We start from the raw sequence: 23,136 nt of genomic DNA, 5'->3' as shown, positions 1-23,136 counted from the left end.
CAACATAGTTATTATGGACAATACAGACAATTTGGACAATATGAACAATATGGACAGTAGACAGCATAGCTAATATGGACAATATAAACAATTTGGACAATATGGACAATATGGACAGTAGACAGCATAGCTAATATGGACAATATAAACAATTTGGACAATATGGACAATATGGACAGTAGACAGCATAGCTAATATGGACAATATAAACAATTTGGACAATATGGACAATATGGACAGTAGACAGCATAGTCAATATGGACAATATAGACAATTTGGACAATATGAACAATAAGGACAGCATGGATAATATGGACAATCTGGTTTATATGGACAAGATAGACAGTATGAAAAATTTGGAAAATTTGGACAACATGGACAACATATACATTGGACAAAATACCCAACATATAGAAATACAGACATCATAGTCATGAAACAACAAGGACAAAACAAAACTTGCTTGTGAAATTAGAAATTTATCGACCCCCCCTCCCCGGTCAGCCCTTGTCCAGCCAGTCCAGGGTTAAGACTAAAAGTTCCAGAAAAGTCTAAAACTGACCCCATATATTCATCCAAATCTATGCGCAAACTGCAGCATGAAGAAGATGAAAGAAAAACTGTAGATCAGAACAATGGAAAATTAATTATTTATCTTCTGCGTCGAATTTCAAACCGATCTGAGCTGGTGAAAGAAGGTATCTTGTTACACTCACTGAGACCCTTAAACTAGCGGTGGTCGGACCCTCTCCTATATATAGGACAAGGATCAGCATAGATCAGTAGTCAACATGGAACCCAAGAGCATTATATTCATCTTTGCCTTGGCTTTAGTTAAATCCGATCCTATATATTACGCTGCTGATCCTGTTCCACTAGTTAATGCTTCAGGAGCTGTTCCTGTCGGAGATCCCGCTGTTCAGATTAATCAAACAGCAGTCGTAGATGGAGCAGCAGCTCCAGCTGTAAGCAGTATCACTGCTCCTGAAACTGCATCAGCAGCAGGATATTGTATTTGTGTGTCTAGTGCATCAGTTGCCGCTCCAGGAGTGAGTAATGAGTCTGCTGCTGTAGTGCTCCCACCTATGCCCGGAGTAGCAGCAACCCCAGTTCTCCCTCCAATACAGTTACCATCTAATCAATCTGCTGCTCCAGCAGTAGCAAATGTTTCTGTAATGTCCAGAAGGAAAAGACAAGCAGCAGTACCAGCATATCCTGCTGTACCAGTAGCAGCAGCACCAGCTGGAGTAGCAGCTATTGATCCTGTCACTGGATTACAAGCTGCTCCAGCAACAGATCCAGCAGCTGCTGTAGTCACAAACCAAGCAGCTGCAGTAGCGGTAGATCCAGCAGCAGCTGTAGCGGTAGATCCAGCTACTGCTCCAGCAGCTGTTGTAGCAGTAGATCCTGCTGCAGCTACAGTTGCTGCAGTTCCAGCTGTTACCTCCACCGCACCAGTTTTACGTGCAGATGAGATTATGGGAACATGCACCTGTCCTTCAGGATACCAACCTAAGCATGCAGCAGCATCTCCTCCAGCACCTTTAGAAGATCCTTCCCTTCCTGTTGCTCCAGTAGTCCCGGGAGTTCAAGACGCTGCAGCAACTCCTGCACTTGCAGCAGCTCCAGCAGTCCCTGAAGCAGCAGGTGCTCCAGCTGCTCCAGGAATTCCAGCAGCTCCTGCAGCTCCAGTAGCAGTAGGAGTCCCAGTAGCAGCAGTCCCAGGAGTCCCAGCCGCAGCGCCAGCTTAAGTACACATGGTACTTGTTCTTAGGCACACAATTGGACTCAGTAAAAAGGATCACAGTGAAAAATGTAAAACCATGTCTTGAATAAATTCTTGAGGTTTTCTAACCACAGAAACTTTTATTATTCTGCAGGGAGGAGAGACACCGTTTTTTTATTTGTTTATAGTAAAAAATTAAATTGAAGTGTATTTAGTTGATTGTCTATGTTGTTTGTATTTATTGTGTTGAATAGTTTTCTTGAGTTTTTATACTCAATAGTTGAAAATAAAATACCATACTCTGGATTATAAAGGAATAAATTCATTGATTCAGTTTTTATAGTTTTATCCACCTTGGGATTTCAGTCTTGAGATTAAACCAATAAAAGCTTGGGAAGATAAAGGTTTGTAAATTCCTACTTTTATATTTCGACAAATCAAAAAACCTACTTTGATATTTTGAAAAAAAATAAATCGTGATACCCATATTCGAACTTCAGAGTCGGATGATAAGAGACACAGTTAAGGCAACGTCAATGAGAGTTTTATTGAAATTGTTATATAATTTCAAAGCGAAAGAGAAATCTTGATTAAAAATATTTTGCGGAAAAATGTTAGAAGTAACTCTTGACATTTTGTAAAACATAATGAACTTCTGATATCTTACAAAGTAATTGAGTCTTTGCCACAAACTCGTATTTTATAATCCTTATATCTTTGCAACCTTATGTCGTAGACTTTAGATATTTTATACTATGAATTCTGTTCAATCAACTAATTTAAGTTTGAAATATCAAATGTTTTCACCATTAGGTTACAAGGATTGAGTGATTAGAACATATGAGTTTTTGGCAAAGACTCAGTTTCATTTGAGACGTTTTTACGGTGCATATTTGTTTAGCAAGAGTGCAAATTCAATTTTAAAATCATCCTTCAAATTGTCTATTCTGGAGAGATGATTTTGAGTATCTGTTATTTTTGATTATTCAATAACAATAACGAAAAATGTAACGAAAACGTATTGAAATTAGATGTTTAGGAACATATTTCTCAATAGAAATTTGTCAAAAAATCAATGATAGAATCAATTATTTCCTTTTAATCATTATATTAAATTTCTTATTCTTTTCACATTTGTTCGCAGATTTATTTAAATTTTTCAAATGTCGTCTTTTCAATAAAAATTGCAGGAAATCTACAGAAAAGTTTTGTGAACTTAATGAGACATTACAGAAACTAATAACTAAATACGATTAGTTATTTTCTATGTTAGGATTTAATTTTATTTTCTCAATCTATTCCTAAACAACTTATTAGTTTACTGTAGAACTTTTGTTACATTTAAAAGTAGTGTAGTGCCCCGTACAAAGACAAGATGCATAAGAATTCGAACTTTTTGCCTTAAAATGTATTTAACCATGGTTTCCATCAAAAACCAAAGTGGTTCAGCCATTTGGCTAGCTAAAGTGAACAAACACATATATGAGCGATGAGCTTTATTATTTAGAGAAAAGCTAAAATTATTCAAGAAAATTCTAAATTTTATAAATACCAAGAAGTAGCTAAACCACGTAGACATATTTTTTTTGTAAAGCTTGTGATCGACCATTGATCTCCATCTAGTGAGGATACATATTTTTCTTCTAAAAAAACTAATTAATTTCATTAAATATAAGTCATCATAATGAACTTTGGTATAATTGTTAAATGCAAAGTATTTAATGAGTAGACCTTGAACTTTGTTCCTAGATTGTGTAGAAGTGTATAAAAACGTTATATTCTAGTCTCCAAGTTACTAGGCGGACAGTGTGTACAGTTGGATTACATAAAAAGAAATTACATATATATAGATGTTTTTTATATTTTCATTTCTTTGACCGTGTCTATATTTTTCTTCATTTTAAGGAAATATTAGATTATTTAGTGTTAATAATTTTTTGATGTATTATATACTAATATATTTAAAAAATTTTTTTAAGAAATTTATTTTTGTTTGTTGTATACAATTTTCTCGTCTTCACGACAAATATTGGAAGCATACTATCAGTTCACTTATATAACTATACCCTATGTATAAGCATATGTTGTGATGATTGCTCATATTTATTATTTATCCATTAGGGAAATTTTACAAATCAATATGTTTAAAAGAGCATGTTAATCTTCTGATTTTTTTTAATAAAAATGCATGCAAGCGATTTATTGCAATTATTTTTAAATAAAAAGTTGTATGCATTTTGAAGCATTAATCAATCCTTTTTTAATCTGAAGAGAAAGATTGTTTTTGTGTTAATAGAAAAAGTCAACCCACTCAACGTTGGTTGACTAACCCACGTAACGTTTTAACAAATCTAAAAACATTCTTGTGGTTCTATCGAGTTCCCCTGAGGCAAATTGGTCGAAAGGTTCATTAGTTATGATCTCACATACAAACAAACAAACAGAGATTACTACTTTATATTTATAGCTAGATGTGTTAGCTATGGAAACCAGGTTTGCCTGGGAACTCAACTTGAAAGACAACCAGAGATTACTACTGTATCTATATCTATTTATATTTATTTTATCACAGTTTATACAATAAATGAAATTATCAAAGATTTCTATTGTGTTCATTTTAATCTTAGTTTATATGATCTTTAAGCTTTTTTATCAATTATTATAAAAAGTATATATAAAGTACTAGCTGAAGGACCCGGCGTTGCCCGTGGAAAAAAATAATTTTTTTAGCCTATGTCCCCCCCAGACTACCCATGAGTGTCCACAAAAAATTTCAGCCCATTCCGTCCAGCCTTTTGGCCGGACAGAGAGAACATATATATATATATACGAATGCCTTGTTTTATTATATAGATTTTATTTATCTTTGTTTGTTTGTCAGATCATAATCATAATATCGACCGATTTTCCTCAAATTTTGATCGGGGAAAAAGGTAGAAACACGGAAAGTAATGTTCCTGGCTTGCTTTAAAATTCCTAAGTGTGGTAAGTTAAATTTTAAAGAGAAAGTTTAATTTCCCGGTACAGTTGCATTCCGAAGCTATAGTATTATATATTTCAGAGAAGCGGACATAAACAAACTTTCTGTCTTTGGCGCCAGAACAAGTTGGAAAGTTTGTCGTTGTCGCATATATTACCTTTATACAGTCAACCTGTATGGATTCACTCCCTTTGCTAATGGTGGATGTCAAAGTCTACTACAGTCAACTAGAATTGGTTCACACCCTTTGATAATGGTAGATGTCAAAGTCTGCTATAGTCAACGAGTATGGATTCACTCCCTGTGCTAATGGTAGATGTCAAAGTCTACTACAGTCAATGACAATGGGTTCACACCCTTTGCTAATGGTAGATGTCAAAGTCTACTACAGTTAACTAGAATTGGTTTACACCCTTTGATAATGGTAGATGGCAAAGTCTGCTATAGTCAACGAGTATGGATTCACTCCCTTTCCTAATGGTGGATGTCAAAGTCTACTACAGTCAATGACAATGGGTTCACACCCTTTCCTAATGGTAGATGTCAAAGTCTACTACAGTCAACGAGTATGGGTTCACACCCTTTGCTAATGGTAGATGTCAAAGTCTACTACAGTCAACTAGAATACATTGCCTTTTGCTGAATCAATATGTATTAAATATTTATAAGTTCAATGAATGCATTCCTGAAAAAGTTTTGATTATTTGAGTGCTGACTAATTATCTACTTGTAAATGCATAATGAATGTATATTTAGTTGAGATTTCAATATGCATAATTTGTTTCAACAAATACCGATCAAAACAAAATAATCAAACATGATATTTTCAATTGCTTAAAATAGAAAATTCGTTTCAATTGTATTTATATAAACGCCGACTGTAATAGCACTAAACACTGACGCTAAAATTGAACCCAATTTGAAGTGCATCTGCATTAAAGTATCCACAGATGATCAATTTTTAAGAATAGATAACCTCTCTTCCTAAAGTATATACGGATAACTAATTTTTAAGAATAGATTACCTCTCTTCCTAAAGTATCAACTGATAACTAATTTTTAAGAATAGATTACCTCTCTTCCTAAAGTATCAACTGATAACTAATTTTAAGAATAGATAACCTCTCTTCTATCTACGAATGAATAATTTTTAAGAATAAATAACCTTTCTTCCTAAAGTATCTACTGATAACTAATTTTTAAGAATAGATAACCTCTCTTACTAATGTATCTACGAATGACTAATTTTTAAGAAAAGATAACCTCTCTTCCTAAAGTATCAACTGATAACTAATTTTTAAGAATAGATAACCTCTCTTCCTAAAGTATCTACGAATGACTAATTTTTAAGAAAAGATAACCTCTCTTCCTAAAGTATCAACTGATAACTAATTTTTAAGAATAGATAACCTCTCTTACTAAAGTATATACTTATAACTAATTTTTGAGAATAAATAACCTCTCTTCTTAAAGTATCTACGGATAACTTATTTTTAAGAATAGATAACCTCTCTGCCTAAAGTATATACGGATGATCAATTTTTGAGAATGGATAACCTCTCTTCCTAAAGTAAATACTTATAACTAATTTTTAAGAATAGATAGCCTCTCTTCCTAAAGTATCTACTGATAACTAATTTTTAAGATTAGATAACCTCTCGTTATTCCCAAAGCACTAAAACATACGTCTATACTCTATACTCTATGCAGTGAATATCATGTTCTGGAATCTGACTTCAAAACTATTTATAAATACTAGCCTTAGAGGGCGCTTCGCGCCCATCTTCTAAATTAATTGTGAACATGTTCTCTTTGTGTACATCGTAAAACAAAACAAAAATAATTCGCGGATTTTCACAACAAATTTCGCGGATTTTCAAAATTTTCAAAAATTTAATGAAGATCGAATTTGGATGGAGACAAATATTTGAAATTTTGATCATTCATAAACCTTCCCTGTGGTCACGTGATGTCCCACAAAAAATTTGGGCCCGATCGGTTCAGTCGTTTTGACGTTTATTGGATACAAACAGACAAACAAACAAACAGACAGACAAGCCAAATTTATATATAGATTTGTACCCTTCCAACTTTCAATTTTTCCGTTTAGCAACAAAATGCCAAATTCTTGCAAAAACAGTGTTTTTGCAGGAAACTCCGGTTGTTTCAAAATCTCAGCTAGTTGTGCAGACCTCCCCCCTCCCCCTGGTGCTAGCTGGATCTTGTTTAAATGTTGATGTATATGATCACATGTGTCTTTTCCTCTTCAGTCTTCGTCGATCCAACATATCTCTCTTCAGTCCAGAATACTCAATATATATTCAGGTTTATAAATAATAAGTTTTCTTTTTTGAAAGTTAAATTTATTTTTCTTGTATTTTTGATTTATTGTTATTTCTAGTGACCCCCCCCCCCCTAGATTTAGAAAATACCGTCGTTTTTTAGCTTCAATCGAATCGACAATTTAATCCATTATTTTTGCATCAGAACACAGAAATTTACTGTTGTAATAATCTATTTTCCGAGAGAAAAATATGGATATTTCATTCATTCTTGATTAGATAAAGCTTTTGAGGATAATGTTGTAAATCGTATATTTCATTTAATATTTGGAGAGTTGACAACTTGACACAGCCTCTTTAAACAGACTCTAGAGAGTTGACAACTTGACACAACCTCTTTAAACAGACTCTAGAAAGTTGACAACTTGACACAGCCTCTTTAAACAGACTCTAGAGAGTTGACAACTTGACCCAGCCTCTTTAAACAGACTCTAGAGAGTTGACAACTTGACACAGCCTCTTTAAACAGACTCTAGTGAGTTGACAACTTGACACAGCCTCTTTAAACAGACTCTAGAGAGTTGACAACTTGACACAGCCTCTTTAAACAGACTCTAGAGAGTTGACAACTTGACACAGCCTCTTTAAACAGACTCTAGGAGAGTTGACAACTTGACACAGCCTCTTTAAACAGACTCTAGAGAGTTGACAACTTGACACAGCCTCTTTAAACAGACTCTAGGAGAGTTGACAACTTGACACAGCCTCTTTAAACTGGCTCTAGGTTTAATTTCTAGTGACCTCCATCTATATATTTGCATGCCTGATTCACAAAGGTACCCTGATATAATCAATGATGTGATAGATCTCTATACAATTTTATAAATTGAAATTATAAATCTAATTCAGTCTTGTACTTCGTATATTTCTTTTTATAAATGGAGAGTTTATAAACTAAACCATATTCAAAGAAACTGAGTTTTTGCAACAAACTTACATTTTATAATCCCTATATCTTTGCAAACTGTTGGTGTAAACCTTTGATATTTCAAACTTAGAATATTTGATCTATCAAAATTAATAGTTTGAAATATCAAAGGTCTTGGAAAACGGGTTGCTAAGTTATAGGAATTAGAAAATCTGAGTTTGTAACAAAAACTTAATTCCTTTCAGCCAATTTTTTTTAAAGAGAAGTCGTTTATCTCTTTCATCCTTGATCAGACAAACCTTGTTAGGGTACCATTGTGAATCGTATATTAATATTTTACCTGATAATTGAAGAGTTTTCCTTTATGTGATGACTTAATATTCTTAAACATCATCGAAGCAGGGCTTTCAAATGGAATATCGTTTCGCGTAATTACGCGAAATTGTGCGCGACAATGCCTTTCACTTGCACCATTGTTTTGCGTAGAATTGGGCCTAAATCAGGATCCAAAGAAAGCATTTAAAAATTCGTTGAATTGCGTGCAACGTAATTGCAAAAATAATGGAAATAACTTTTTTTTTTTTATCTTTTTCTAATTAAGGTTTTCAAAGTTTTTTTGTGTGTTAAAGATAAAGTTCAAATATTTCAAAATATTCTTCTAAAAAGAAAGAAAAAACGCAACAAAAAATGTCAACGAAATCGTGGGCAATTTCGCGGATTACACCGTATTAGTAATATAATTTAATTTGTTTTCTTTCGGAACTTCAGAAATTAAATTTTTTTCCCCTTTTTAGGTTTTCCATGCAGCATTCTTGCTTTTGGAGTGTGTGTAAATAAATGTGAAAGTAAATTGAGCTAAAAAACTACGCAATACGTTCGAATATTGGGATTTATATGCGCAATTCCTCTGAAAAAAAATATGTTACATTTTAGGAAAATCGTCAGTCATTGTCAGTAAGTCCAGATGAACATTAGATTTTACTATAAATCATCTTTAGCTTTTGCGTGTTGTATTTGTATGGACTTGCGTCTTATCATAATATTCTCGTACTTTCTTTGAAGATGCAAATATAGGTTTTCATAAAAAAAGATATGAAAAACCTTTAAAACTTTATTTACGTTATATTTTGAATTTCTATGAGTTATAAATAAATGATAATTTAAAAAATTACTTTGTAATATATCTTTACTGAATTAACATGTTTATTCACATTCAATGCATTGCAGATGCAACATGAATATTTTTTATTTTCATCATTTAGATTTTCTAAAGAAATTAGAACATTTACTGTGGGATCCAGAAAACTGAGGAATCGGAAGACGACATTTTAACAATATCATGTGTATGTTGTTTTACCAACAGCTTGAAATCAACTTATAAAGCGAATTGCTGTGTTTCATTTGACTATTAAAATTATAATTTCCGTTCAGTTCTACCTGTCCACAGTTTTATGGTTTCCACTGTATAGGTTTAAATAATAATCTTTTTTTTCATTTAAGATTGAAGAAGTATGAGGTACAGACAACCTCCCTCCCCTCCCCGGCCTCCGTGCTCAGGGACACCTCAACCTCTGGTCCAGAACCCTTGGAGGAAGTCTTCATCGACCTCCTCGAGCTCATCCTTAACCAGATCATCATCATCTTCATCATTGTTCTCAACCTTAGTATTCACAATCCTGATTCTCATCCCCAGCATATCTGCAGGTTTCAGCCATTGTTTAAAAATCTAGAAATATTTTAAAGGAATTAACTTTAATCTACTGAACTTAAAATAATTCGGATTAGAGCTTTTTAAAGAAAAGATTCGTGCTATTGTGTTGAATACTTATAATCCCAGTCGCTTTATCCCCATATCCACTGTGGACACTTTTAATTTGAGGATCTATAGAAGACTATACCTTTCCATATATTTTTAGTTATTCTTCCCGCGATCAAAGCTCCCAGCAATCCCTGACTGGGTACAATTACCATATAGGATATCGAATAAAGATTAAATTAATCTGCAGATTAAGAGTTCCCAGCTCAGTAGAAATAAGTTGCAGATATTCCTCCAAAAAGTAGAAATTCTATAAAATTCTATAAAAAGAAAAGAAACTAGTCTCAAAAATAAAATGGAAAAGCAATGATTTGGTGCTAATTTGTCATTCTTTTTTAAATTTTTCTGTTTGGACAATTTAATTTTGGATTTTTTTTGTCTCTGCCCCCAAAAAACAGTGGTCAGTATAAATCATAAATTTACTAAAGTGTTTTATCAAATTTTGTTCTCCAGGTCCAATTGGAGACACAGTGGATGTAAACTTTTGTTTAAAATCCTGCTCTTCGTCCTCTTTCTGGAGATATAAACCAGGAACTACTTACAGGTTAAAATCTTACAGTTTTGTAAATTATGATTTTTAACACGACTAGATCTTAAGTTCTTAAGGAATTGAGCCTTTGCCCAAAACTCTTATATTCTAATCCATGTATTTTTGCAACCTGCGATGTTATAGACCTTTGATATTTCAAACTATGATTTCTGTTAAATTACATAATCTAAGTTTGAAACTTACGCCGTTAGGTTGCAAAAATATAGGGATTAAAATTTGTTTAGTTTTGGGCAATAATTTGGTAATCCAATTTTTGCATTTAATTGCAATGAATGAATGAAACTGTTTATTGTCCACGTTACAAGGCACTTTAATCTAAATAAATAACTACTGGTTTTACATATTTACATGAAAAAAAATCCATCAGCATAAATCACGGCTATTTTTTTATATTTAATATGATAAATCACGGCAATTTTCTATATTTAATATGATAAATCACAGCTATTTTTTATATGTAATATGATAAATCACGGCTATTTTTTATTTTTTACAGATAAACCCATTAATATGAGTACATCGGAAGAATTTATATAATGTCGTCTTGAATTTGAATTTTAAGCTGTCATTTGTATTTTCCCAAGGGATATGTATAGATTACTAAAACATAATCAAAATTTCTTTATTGTGTGCTAAAGTTTTTATCGGGAATGAAAGTTTTCTACATTTATTTTTTGTAAAGATAAATAAATTGCCCTGAAATACGCGACACATGTTATCCAAAACAATAGATAGTTGGGCGCAACATATCATATAACGAGGGAAGGAAGGCCAACCACAACAATATATCATAGTCCGAGCCAAATTCTCCAAATTCTCCATAGCCACCTCGAAATCCTCGTCCTTTCAAAAAAAAAAAAAAAAAATTTTATGTGTCCAATCCTTCAACATAAGAATATTTTTTGAAAAGTTGGCCTTCCTCACCTCATATAACTTTTAGTGGCATAATCAAGCGAAATGTGATAAGGACGACATTTTTAATATTCTTCCGATGTATTCATATTAATGAGTTTAACTGTATGATAATAACGGCAATTTTTCTATCTTTTTTATGATCGATAAATCAGTGCGATTTTTCTATCTTTACTAGGATAAATGACGGCAATTTATCTATCTTTATTATGATCGATAAACATGTGCGATTTTTCTATCTTTACTAGGATAAATGAAGGCAATTTATCTATCTTTACTATGATCGATAAACCAGCGCGATTTTCTATCTTTATTAGGATAAATGACGGCAATTTATCTATCTTTACTATGATCGATAAACCAGTGCGATTTTTCTATCTTTACTAGGATAAATGACGGCAATTTATCTATCTATATACTATGATCGATAAAGCAGCGCGATTTTTCTATCTTTATTAGGATAAATGACGGCAATTTATCTATCTTTACTATGATCGATAAACCAGCGCGATTTTTCTATCTTTATTAGGATAAATGACGGCAATTTATCTATCTTTATTATGATCGATAAATTTCGGCATTTTTTCTATCTTTATTAGGATAAATGACGGCAATTTTTCTATCTTTACTATGATCGATAAATCCCGGCAATTTTTGCATCTTTATAAGGATAAATGACGATAATTTTTCTATCTTTACTAGAGTAAATGACGGCAATTTTTCTATCTTTACTAGAGTAAATGACGGTAATTTTTCTATCTTTACTAGAGTAAATGACGGTAATTTTTCTATCTTTACAACGATAGAAAAATCACGGCAATTTTTGCATCTTTATAAGGATAAATGACGGCAATTTATTTGTCTTTACATGATTGATAAATCACGGCATTTTGTGTGTCTGCACTACTATAAATCTCGGTCATTTTCTAACTGTGCCAGAATATGTCGCGGTATTTTTGCTATTCTGAAATGTGGAAATATTGTCCAAAGATTTCAAAATATTGAATAAAAAGCAAACAAATTAATCTTTAAGATAAAATTCTTAAAGATGTAAAAAAGTCGCTTAATTCAATACTAAAACGGAATAAGAAGAATATATTGTACTTCAGCTACGAGTACTCTGTGAGGTCTGTGACTGGTATGAGAGGAACCTCAGATCAAGAATCTGTATTTAGTTTCAAGTCTAGAATTCAGATTGGAGTCAGTTCACCTTGTAACTTTGTACTCCAGGTACTTCGTTTATATTTGTAAGTAATCTTTAAACTGGTACTCCAGGTACTTAGAACTTCGTACCTTTGTACTTTTGTATTTTTATGATTTTGGTCACCTGAAACTTTTTTACTTCTCGTATTTTGGATATATTAAAATGTGTTCTTCTCCTGCTTTAGTTCTAGTTTCCTTGCATGATATTTTGGATATCAAAATAAATTATTTCATAACAGTGTTTCCATGTACTGACTGGAATGAAAACCTAAAATATCATACAAAATAAGGATCAAATATCAAATAAATTTATTTTTTTGATAAAGGAATTTAATCTTTGTAACAAAATCAAATATTTAAACCCCAATATCTTTAGAACCCGATGTTGTAAACCTTTGATATTTCTAACTCTGATTATTTAATTTAACAGAATTCATAGTTTGAAATATCTAAGGTCTACAACATTTGGTTCCAAAGATATAGTGATCAGAAAATCAGAGTTTGTGAACTCAATTCTTTTCCAGGAAACATTTGATTCTCCAGAGAACATATTTCAAAGCAGAACTATCTATAATATAAAGCTCTTCGCCCATATATATATATTTCAGTATTTCAGTATCTAAATGTATAAATATATGTTTCAGTATATAATATATATATGTGTATATAGTAAGTAAGTAAGTAATTATTTATTTATGAAAAATAACAAAACCATACAAAATTAAGTGTTTCAGGAGAAAATATTTTAAAACCTCAAAAAAAGAGGTTGTGGGAATATTTCCCACCAATTCTAAAAAAAAAATATAAAAAATAAAAAAGGAAAGGAAAGGAAAAGGAAAGTTACATATTTATTGTTTATATTATATTTAATATAAACTGGTGGTTGATTTTTAGTATTTTTCGACAATGAACTAACAACTTTTAGAAATAAAAATGATAGATTTATTTGTAATGTTAAATTTTTTTTAAAAAGTTATCGGTTCAACGAAAAACAAGCATTTTTAAGCATCTTTTTAATTCGCGCCGATCTTTTACTCTTTTTAATCTTTTCAGACTTTTCTTGTAAAATCGTCTTTGCTTTCTTCGATTCTATGCAAACATTGTTCTGCTGATAAAAATCTTCAATGACATTCTGTTTAAAAATCGAAATAAGATTAATATTTGAAAGCTTAGAAAAGTGTCGTTTATTTTCATACCATATTTTAGGGAAATTGTGAGGAGGAAGCAGTCCAATTTTAATAGATCTTACTTTAGGAATATAAAAATCATTTCTGTTTCTAAGATTTGCGTTTTTGATATTTTTTGGTCTAATTTTTTGGGGGTAATTGGTCTCTTTTGAATGGAAATACAACTTTTATAACATTAATTAAAAATTCCTGATATTCTGTAGGGTAGATATGTTCAAACCCCAAAAAGTTTCCGCTGTGTGATTTGTTGTTGTGTATCGTTAATCTTGTCTGTTAACTCTTTGTTTTTTTCATCCTTCTGGGTGTTCTGTGTTTCAAGAGCTTGAGTTCGATCCATGAGTGATTTAATTTCATCCTTGTTCTCTTTAGCAGTAGCATCTAGATCTTCGATGGATGTTTGCAACTGGCGAATTTCTCCAAAGATATGGTTTTCAAACTCCCTCATGGCATCTTTGATTTCTTCTTTTATGGTAATCTTGAGTTCAGCATTGAGGCTGGTTACTATTTAGTCTTTTAGTTTACTCAATTCAGATTTTGTGACAGCCATCTTGAAAGGTCGTAGATTCCTTCACTGAAAGATATAAAGTAGATTTCCTCACTGTACAGTTATACAGCAGTTTTGTGTTTAAAGGCGTCTGTTGGGAGTGGAGGAGAGGCCTAATCTGCTTGTTCCGGAACCCTTCCATAGAATTAACTTAAAAACTTGTTTTCGCAAATTAATTATTCACAAAATTACACGTATCTAGTTTGATTTTTGGGATCTTTATGTCTTTAACGTTGTTGATAGTGTTTTAAAGATTATGTTTTCTCATTTTCCTCACCAAACCCTAATTATGTCCTTAGAAACTCATTTCGCATGTGAGAGAGCTTTTCTGTAAACGTGCATCCTGATGCACATTCTACTATATGTATATATGTATATATATATCAGTTGAAACATTTTATAACATTTTATTCATATATATATATATATATATGTATATATATATGTATATCATGTATATATTTGTATATTTGTATATATGTTTTTGTATTTGTATATATCTGGCCTAACGGCTGGACCGAATTGCCTGACATATTTTTATGGAACCTATGGATGGGTTCCCTAGTTTAAATTTTTTTACTAAATACAAAATTTTAGTATTTGAATACACATGATAATTCCAATCCTAGATTAGTTCTGTTGAGCTCCTGGAATCTCCAGACAATGCCCAGTCCGAGCTCCTGGAGCAGGCACTAACAGGATCCAACCTAGAGTTTGGGTTTGAGCAGGGGAAGGTTCGGAGTGTGTGTCACAGTAACTCCGATCCCATCTGGGTTCTCAATATAAAGAAGGGAATACTCTCAGCCTTTCAACAATCTGTTTCCAACCCTACTCTCAGGTATACCAGGATACAAATATTAATAATTTAAACCTACTATCAGGTAAAGCAGGATACGGTTTCCAACCCTACTCTCAGGTATACCGGGATACAAATATTTATAATTTAAACCTACTATCAGGTAAAGCAGGATACGGTTTCCAACCCTACTCTCAGGTATACCTGGATACAAATATTAATAATTTAAACCTACTATCAGGTAAAGCAGGATACAGTTTCCAACCATACCCTTCGGTGTACCTGGATACAAATATTGAAAACTGTACTCTACGCTCAGGTATACCTTGATAAAACCTAGATAAATGATTCCTAGTTTCAAGGTATGCCCGGATAATGATTATTTGATAATTAAATCCTAATCTCAGGTAAACCTGGAAAGAACCTTAGTTAACTAACCCATAAACTCAGGCAAACCTTGACAAAACCCTTGATAGTTCAGCCCTGGTCTCTGGGTAACTTGGATACAAATTTCAGTTACTCTACGATAAAACTGTATAGAAACCTTAGTAATTCAACCATAATCAAAGATAAACCTGTATAAAAACTTTGAAAGTTCAACCGTACTCTAAGATATGACTGGATTAAAACCTTGGTTTTTTAACCCCTAAGATAATTCAAACCTTGATAATTTCGACAGTTTTCATAATATCCTATTTAAGGGAAAGTATAGTTGAGAAGGATATAGTGGGAGAATGTGAAACTGAATATTCACCGGTTGGAGTCAACTGGGGCAAGCAAACCTTCAGGTTTGAGTATAATCTATTATCAACATAAACGTATGCAAGCAAACCTTCAGGTTTGAGATAATCTATTTACTAGTAAAACTATTTGCTATATAAGTTAATATCAAGCTACTAGTAAAACTATTTGCTATATAAGAACATCAAAAACGTCTAATATTACTTTAGTGTTGTCTTCCTATTCCATTAGGTTTTAGTTATAAATTGTATCTAAATATGAATATTATATCATTATCTAACCTAGAATATAACTAGCCTAGAATATATCTAACCTAGAATAAATCTAACCTAGAATACATCTAACCTAGAATGTATATAACCTAGAATATATCTGACCTAGAATTTATCAGACCTATAGAATATATCTATCCTAGCATATATCTAAACTGGAAAATATCTGATCTAGAATATATCTAACCTATAATATCTCTAAACTAGAATATATCTAACCTAGAATATACCTAAACTAGAAAATATTTGACCTAGAATAAATCTGAACTAGAATATAACTAACCTAGAATATATCTGACCTAGAATTTATCCGACCAATAGAAAATATCTATCCTAGAATATATCTAAACTAGAAAATATCTAACCTAGAATAAATCTGAATTAGAATATAACTAACCTAGAATATATCTGACCTAGAGTTTATCCGACCAATAGAAAATATTTATCCTAGAATATATCTAAACTAGAAAATATCTGACCTAGAATATAACTAACCTAGAATATATCTGAACTAGAATTTATCCGACCTTTAGAATAAATCTATCCTAGCATATATCTAAACTAGAAAATATCTGACCTAGAATAAATCTGAACTAGAATATAACTAACCTAGAATATATACAGCCCAGAATAAATCAGACCTAGAATATATTTAACCTCGGATGTATCTAACCTAGATTAAATCTAACCTAAAATATATGCAAACCAGAATATATCTAGCCTAGAATATATCTAACCTAGAATATATCTAACCTAGAATATCTAACCTAAAATATATCTAACCTAGGTTATATCCAACTTAGAATATATCTAACCTAGAATATATCTAACCTAAAATATATCTAACCTAAAATATATCCGACCTAGACTATATCTAACCTAGAATATATCTAAACTAGAATAAACCTAACCTAGAATATATCTAACCTATAATATATCCAACCTAGAATATATCTGACGTAGATTATATCTAACCCAGAATGTATATAACCTAGAATATATCTAACCTAGAATACATCTAACCTAGAATATATCTAACCTAGAATACGTTTAACCTAGAATGTATATAACCTAGAATTTATCAAACATATAATATATCTAACCTAGAATATATCTAACCTAAAATATATCTAACCTAGAATACATTTAACCTTGAATATATCTGACCTAGAATATATCTATCCTACAATATCTATAACCCAGAATATATTAACCTAGAATGTATCTGTGATAGAATACATCTGACCTAGAAAATATCTAACCTAGAATATATCTATAACCTAGAATATATCTAACCTAAAATATATCTATTAGAGTACATCTATTACCTAAAGTACATCTATAAACTAGAGTAAATCTATAACCTAGAGTATATCTATAACCTAGAATATATCAAGGAAGGTGAAGGATATGAGTAGCTGTACTAAGAACCAGGTTCTATATCAATATGCTCTCAACCTACCAGATATTAATATACAGCATCTACCTCTTCTCAAGTAAGCCTGCATTGTAAAAAATCCGTAAAATATCAGTGTGATCTCACTATAAGGGAAAATTTTTCCTATCTAAGTGATGGATAATTCTTATACATGGTTCAAAATAGTAGTTCGATTTTAAGCTTTGGTTTTAATCTTGATTCTTTCAATTTTATAAACTTAGATCAAAGTTTGATTGCAGTCTATCAAAGCTTTATTCTATTCTATTGATGTTTTCTGTTTTAAAGATATTTTATCAAAATGTATGAGATTCTAGCCAAGTTTTATGTTTTATGTTCAGTTTATATCTTATCAAGTTTTATGAGATTCCATAAAAAAAAATTCTTTTGATTTAACTCATTTTGGTCATGTTTGAATGAGCTTTTAAAAAACCAATCACTTAATATAGATTAATTAAATAGGTTTATTTGAAGATTCTATTCTGAATTATTTGCAGATCATCTCATGAATGTGAAGTGTCCATGACTGATGGAAGACTTGAAAATGTTCACTGCACTGAGGAACATCTTTTTAAACCATTCAGTAATGGTGAAAATGGAGCTTCAAGCGCAATCACACAAACACTAACTCATCTAGGAGAGGAGGAGAAAAAATTACCATCATCTAATTTTCAGTTTAAAACAGATCTTAGTTTCATCCATGACCACCAAAGAGCTGATGGGAATGCGGATGAAGATCATGTTAAACAACTTCTCGAGAGTTTTACAAAAGTCCAGGAATCCCAAATTCCAACCCTGTTCAACAATGTTGTTTATTCTCTGAGAAATCTCAAGCATTCTCAGCTCATTAAAACCTTTAGAGAAATCCAGGATGATAGGGTTAAAAGTTTCTTTCTTGATGCTCTTCCTATCCTGAAAACCGACGCAGGAGTCAGTCTCATGAGGGATGTTATAAAGAGTGGGGTTCTTCCCTCCAAAACCATTGATGGATGGTTTTCATCTTTGGCTTTTTACAAGAATCCAACAAGAGCCATGATATCTACTCTCTCTACACTTCTAGATGATCCTAGACAGTCTTCTATCCTAGGAATATCATCCCTTGTCAGCACATTCTGTTTTAACAAAGAAAACTGTAAAGAACAACCTGAGGTTCATGAAGTTCTCAGAATTCTAGAATCTATGCTTGGTGACTCCTGTACTACAGCTACTGTCGAGGATGAGGATAAGATTGTGCTTGTTCTGAAAGGAATCCGAAACTTGCAAATAATTGATTCTTCTGGAGAAAACTCATTGAGGAAATGCTACCAAAAAAAATCGAACAGTGTCTGGGTGAGACTAGCAGCCCTTGAAGCTACCAGGAAGATGTCTTGCAACTTTGTTCAGCAAGATTTTGGTCTTCTCAGAACATTTAAAGATCGACAAGAGGATTCAGAAATCAGGATTGGAGCGTATTTAGCACTCTTTGACTGTCCTTCAGAACCATCTGTTGAGAATATCAGAAGTTTGCTGAAAGATGAACCTGTTAATCAGGTTGGATCATTTATATGGACACATTTGACAAACCTTCAAGAAACAAAGAGCAAGGATGATTGGAAAACTTATCTGAAGTATATGGTTGGAAATGAAGAGTTGAAAAACAAATGGAACACTGATCCTAGAAAGTTTTCAAGAAATCTTGAGCTTTCCTACTTTGCTAATGATTTAAGAGTTGGAGCTACAATTGACAGTAACATTATATTCTCGGAGAAAAGTTATATTCCTAGATCTGGAATGGTTAATCTTACAGCAAACATATTTGGAGAAAACATCAATATTGTCGAGTTTGGGGGAAGAATGGAGGGATTTGAAGATGTGGTTGAACAGGTTTTTGGACCTGAAGGATACTTTAGAGAAGACACAATTCATAAATTTGTAAAAAGTCTCAGAACTAAGAGAGATATCAATGAGAACAGCTTAATGGGTGTAAGACAACTTTTTGGTCCTGATGCAAGAATAGAAGAACCAAGAGGAAACTTGTACATGAGACTTTTTGGAAAGGATTTATATTACAATTCCTTCAATGGACTATCTTCTCTCAGAAACAACTTGATATCTCCGCTGAACTATCTTGGACTTAAGATGGGTGAGAACAACGTTGATATTTCCAAATCCAGTATGTTTCTGGATGGTTGTATTATAGTTCCTACAGTTGCTGGAGTACCTCTAAACCTGACAGTAAACGGTACAAGTACAGTAAGGTTGATTACAGAGACAAAACTGGATTTTAAATCTATATTTCAAACTGGTAAAGGATTGATGCAAGCTAAGATTTATCCCACAGCAACCCTTGAAATATCTGGATTGATGACTGTTGATGCATTTATTGTAAAAACAGGTCTGAAGTCAGTAACTAAGCTACACTCTTCAGCATATGCTGATATTTTTATAGATATTGAACAAGGAAGACTGGCCAAAGTTCATGTTAACTTGCCAACAGATAAAACTGAGATTATCAAGGCATCTGCAGAGTTTTTCTACTACACGTCAGGAGGATTTAAGCAACTAGAAACAGTTCATCAAAAGGAGTCTTTGGACGTCTGTACCCCTAAAATGGTGAGTGATGTTTTAGGCCTTGAGTTTTGTTCAGTAGGGACATATTTTCATGGAAATAATAACTTTGACCCTTCTTGGTATTTCACTGGTCCAGCCAGTTTGGAGTTGTTTATGAAGAAAACTGATAAGTTTGACAAAATTACCTTTGATTACTCATGGAATACAGACAATTCTAGACCACACAAAGGAATAATGGAGGATTTAAAGGTTATTCTGGATACTCCGGGTTCTACATTGAACAGAAAATCCTATCTCCAGATTAAGTTTGACAACAAAGGGAATTTCTACCTTGTAGATCTAAACTTACCTCTAAGAAAAACAAGACTAGAGCTTAGATACGAGTGGGCAACTCAGAAGAAAATCATCGTGGGATCCTTAATATCTGATGGATCTGAAATCCTAACAATATCCAACCAGTTCGCTTCATATCCACAAAAGTACGAAGCTTTTACCAAAATGGTTTACATGGATGTATCTATCATCGACTGGCAGGGAGTAATGTACACACTGCAAGACAAACAAAGCTTAGATGCAACTTTAAAGGGATACTTCCATGATCCAGTTGAATTAAAGGGAGACTATTCCAAAGTTAATGAGTTCATTAAATTTGCATCATCCATAGAATCCAGTCATATTAAAGTTAACTTCAAAAGTAACTCTCAGCTTACAGATAATCAGCTGAAAACTGATGCTGTTGTTGACTATGATTTTAAAGGCTATCAGGCAGGAACAATTGATGTAAAAGGAAAATATTTCTTCTCACAACAGGGACTTCTTAGTAAGAAGAAAGTGGCATTATCCATCAAGGTATGCATTATTTTAAACAGTAAAATTCTTTATTATGAATTTTGATTTTTCACATATTTTAAATTACACATAATATCATATTTTTTTTATTTAGGATCACAACTAAGCCAGGCAAAATGTAAATGTTTTATCAAACTGTCTTGTGATATCATGCAGGACAATATATTTTTAGGCTGGGATTTTTACTCGTTTCTTTTGTTTAAGGTATAAATTGAAGACTTTTAAGCACAAACGTAGTGAGTGATTAAAAATCTTGAATTTAAATCGATAACAAACAAAAAGTAACAATCACAACAAAAAACATAATTTCCCAAATGATAACACAAGACTGTTGGATATCTAAATTTATTCAATTCAAGTTTCAGGAAAAAGTGTGATTTTTTTTATTAAAATCTGTGAAATAAAAAGGAAACATGGCATAAAATATATATCAAACATAACAATTAAAACAGCCAATCTATTTTTTTAACAAATTATAAATTGAATTTTTAATCTGATAAATTGGATACAATTCTGAATTGATTCTTCTTCTTGTCATCATTTTTCTCCTTTTTCCTTTTTTTCTTTTCCTTCTGTGATGATAACTCTGATTCTGATAATTTTGAAAGAAAATAAAAATTTCTCGAAACCATTATTTATGGAACACTCTGCTCAACTCTGCTCAACTCTGCTCAATTGTTACTGTAGTTTTCAGTTTTATTGCCTATCCAAGAATGCCTGACTCGACAAACTGATTAGACTTGAAGGTTAATGCAGGGCTGAATCAGTATCAAACACATACTCCTGATGTATTTTCTAATTAGGGTGAAATGGAGATGGGGGAAGGCGGGGCTCATATCCTAGCCCCATCTCCAATGTGTCTCCATTTGCCAATGGGATAAATCTTTGGAAATAGCCAATATTTAAAAAAAAACGAACACATTTCTGATAATCAATTGTTTTCAAACCATTAAAATTATACTTGAATCCTCATTTAAAAGAATCACATGCTTTTCTAGTTCAGTATGAATGTATGCCCAAAAACTTGATAAAAAATTGCCACTTTAAGTTTTAATAATTCAAAAATATCCTTAAACAATAATATAGGCTTAGTTGTGTTCCTAATCCCAAATTTTTTGTATTATTAGTTTTTGAAACAATCTCTCTAATGTTTAGCCAAACCAGTATCCAGATACAAACACTGATATTAGCTGGGAGATCCTCTCCAGTGAGAACTATTTGGAGAATGATGCTGAGATTAAGGTGGGGGATAAAGAGTGGAAGATATATCAACAAATAAATGCTCAAGCAAGTATGGAGGAACAAGAGTTAGTGATTAAGATGAATATATCCTCAAAAACTGAAGATGTCAACTATGCTCTAGATTTTCAGCACAAAGTAAGAATTAAAATAATTTTACAAATTTGAAAAACAAATTTTTTACAATTATATTTCTAGTTAAAGGAGACCAAGAGTTATAACAAGGCCAGCATAAGACTTTCTAAGAATTTTTGGATTGAAATGTACTCTCAACATACTGAGATTACTCTTCCATATAGCTTTACTGCTGGAGCTGGTATATCATATCCTGGTCGTGAAGTTAAACTTGGTTTCAATGTGTCAGAACCAATTCCCCATGCTAAAGAATACAATGGAGGCTTATACTTTCAATGGAACAAAGGATTGGAGGCCAGAACTACATTTTCCTTTGCCAGAGGAAATTCAGATGTGATCAACTATAACTTTAGGTCATTGACTGAAATCCATGGATTTGACAGTATTAACTTGAATGGAAATCTTATACTGGATTCTAGTGGGTCAAATGCTGATATGAAATGGAAGTTTGGAGAAAAAGAGTATGGAGCTGTGGTTATGTATACACCTGGAGATGAGAAAAAGTTAACCGGTGTTGTAACAATGAACCAGGTTGAATACACTGGGGAGATTGTTCTAAAAGATAATTTTGAAGAGAAAATGGTAATTGCTAACCTAAAGGCTGAAAAGCACATTCACATTACAGCCTATATGACCTCTGCCTATGATGATCTAGCAGTAGAGTTCTATTGGGACAAGGATAAGGACGACTCTAAATCATTAATTCTTAAAAGCAAAATTAGCAATAGAAGTGTTATTGCAGAGGTAAATTTTCTTGGAAAAGGAGGAAAGCTAACAGCAAGCTACACCCCTTCATCAGTACTGGGTAAAATTGATTGGGGCAAGTACAATGGAGAGATAGAGGGAAAATTTCTTCTTTCTTCCAGTGAAATCAACTTATTGGCATCTGTGAAATCATCTTTTCATCTTCTGGAAGATGTAAGATTTCACACTAAGCTTCTGTCAGATAATGATCAAGAGGGAAGAATATTTGAATCTAAGGTAAAATATT

General features: G+C 32.4%; 2 protein-coding genes across 2 annotated transcripts in view; both read left to right on the top strand.

The window, feature by feature from the left end:
- The first annotated feature begins 706 nt into the window (after positions 1–706).
- Positions 707–1,859, top strand: LOC111707528 (calphotin). The gene has a single exon (XM_023480642.1). It carries the CDS (start codon positions 792–794, stop codon positions 1,749–1,751), a length of 960 nt encoding a protein of 319 aa, XP_023336410.1. The 5' UTR covers positions 707–791; the 3' UTR covers positions 1,752–1,859.
- Positions 1,860–6,950: 5,091 nt separating this feature from the next.
- LOC111707529 (uncharacterized) overlaps positions 6,951–23,136 on the top strand; it is a 33,375-nt gene continuing 17,189 nt past the window's right edge. Inside the window, exons 1-10 of the mRNA XM_023480643.1 lie at positions 6,951–7,031; positions 9,417–9,620; positions 10,186–10,276; positions 12,304–12,424; positions 14,758–14,966; positions 15,626–15,712; positions 17,335–17,433; positions 17,870–20,771; positions 21,927–22,148; positions 22,209–23,126. Of these exons, the coding sequence (XP_023336411.1) occupies positions 9,428–9,620; positions 10,186–10,276; positions 12,304–12,424; positions 14,758–14,966; positions 15,626–15,712; positions 17,335–17,433; positions 17,870–20,771; positions 21,927–22,148; positions 22,209–23,126 (4,842 nt within the window). The 5' untranslated portion in view covers positions 6,951–7,031; positions 9,417–9,427. The remainder of the gene's footprint in view (positions 7,032–9,416; positions 9,621–10,185; positions 10,277–12,303; positions 12,425–14,757; positions 14,967–15,625; positions 15,713–17,334; positions 17,434–17,869; positions 20,772–21,926; positions 22,149–22,208; positions 23,127–23,136) is intronic.

The sequence above is a fragment of the Eurytemora carolleeae genome, unplaced genomic scaffold (assembly GCF_000591075.1).
Source record: "Eurytemora carolleeae unplaced genomic scaffold, Eaff_2.0 scaffold776, whole genome shotgun sequence".
Classification (NCBI taxonomy): domain Eukaryota; kingdom Metazoa; phylum Arthropoda; class Copepoda; order Calanoida; family Temoridae; genus Eurytemora; species Eurytemora carolleeae.
Note: the sequence above shows the minus strand (reverse complement) of the source record. Positions and strands in the feature narration are given on the sequence as shown.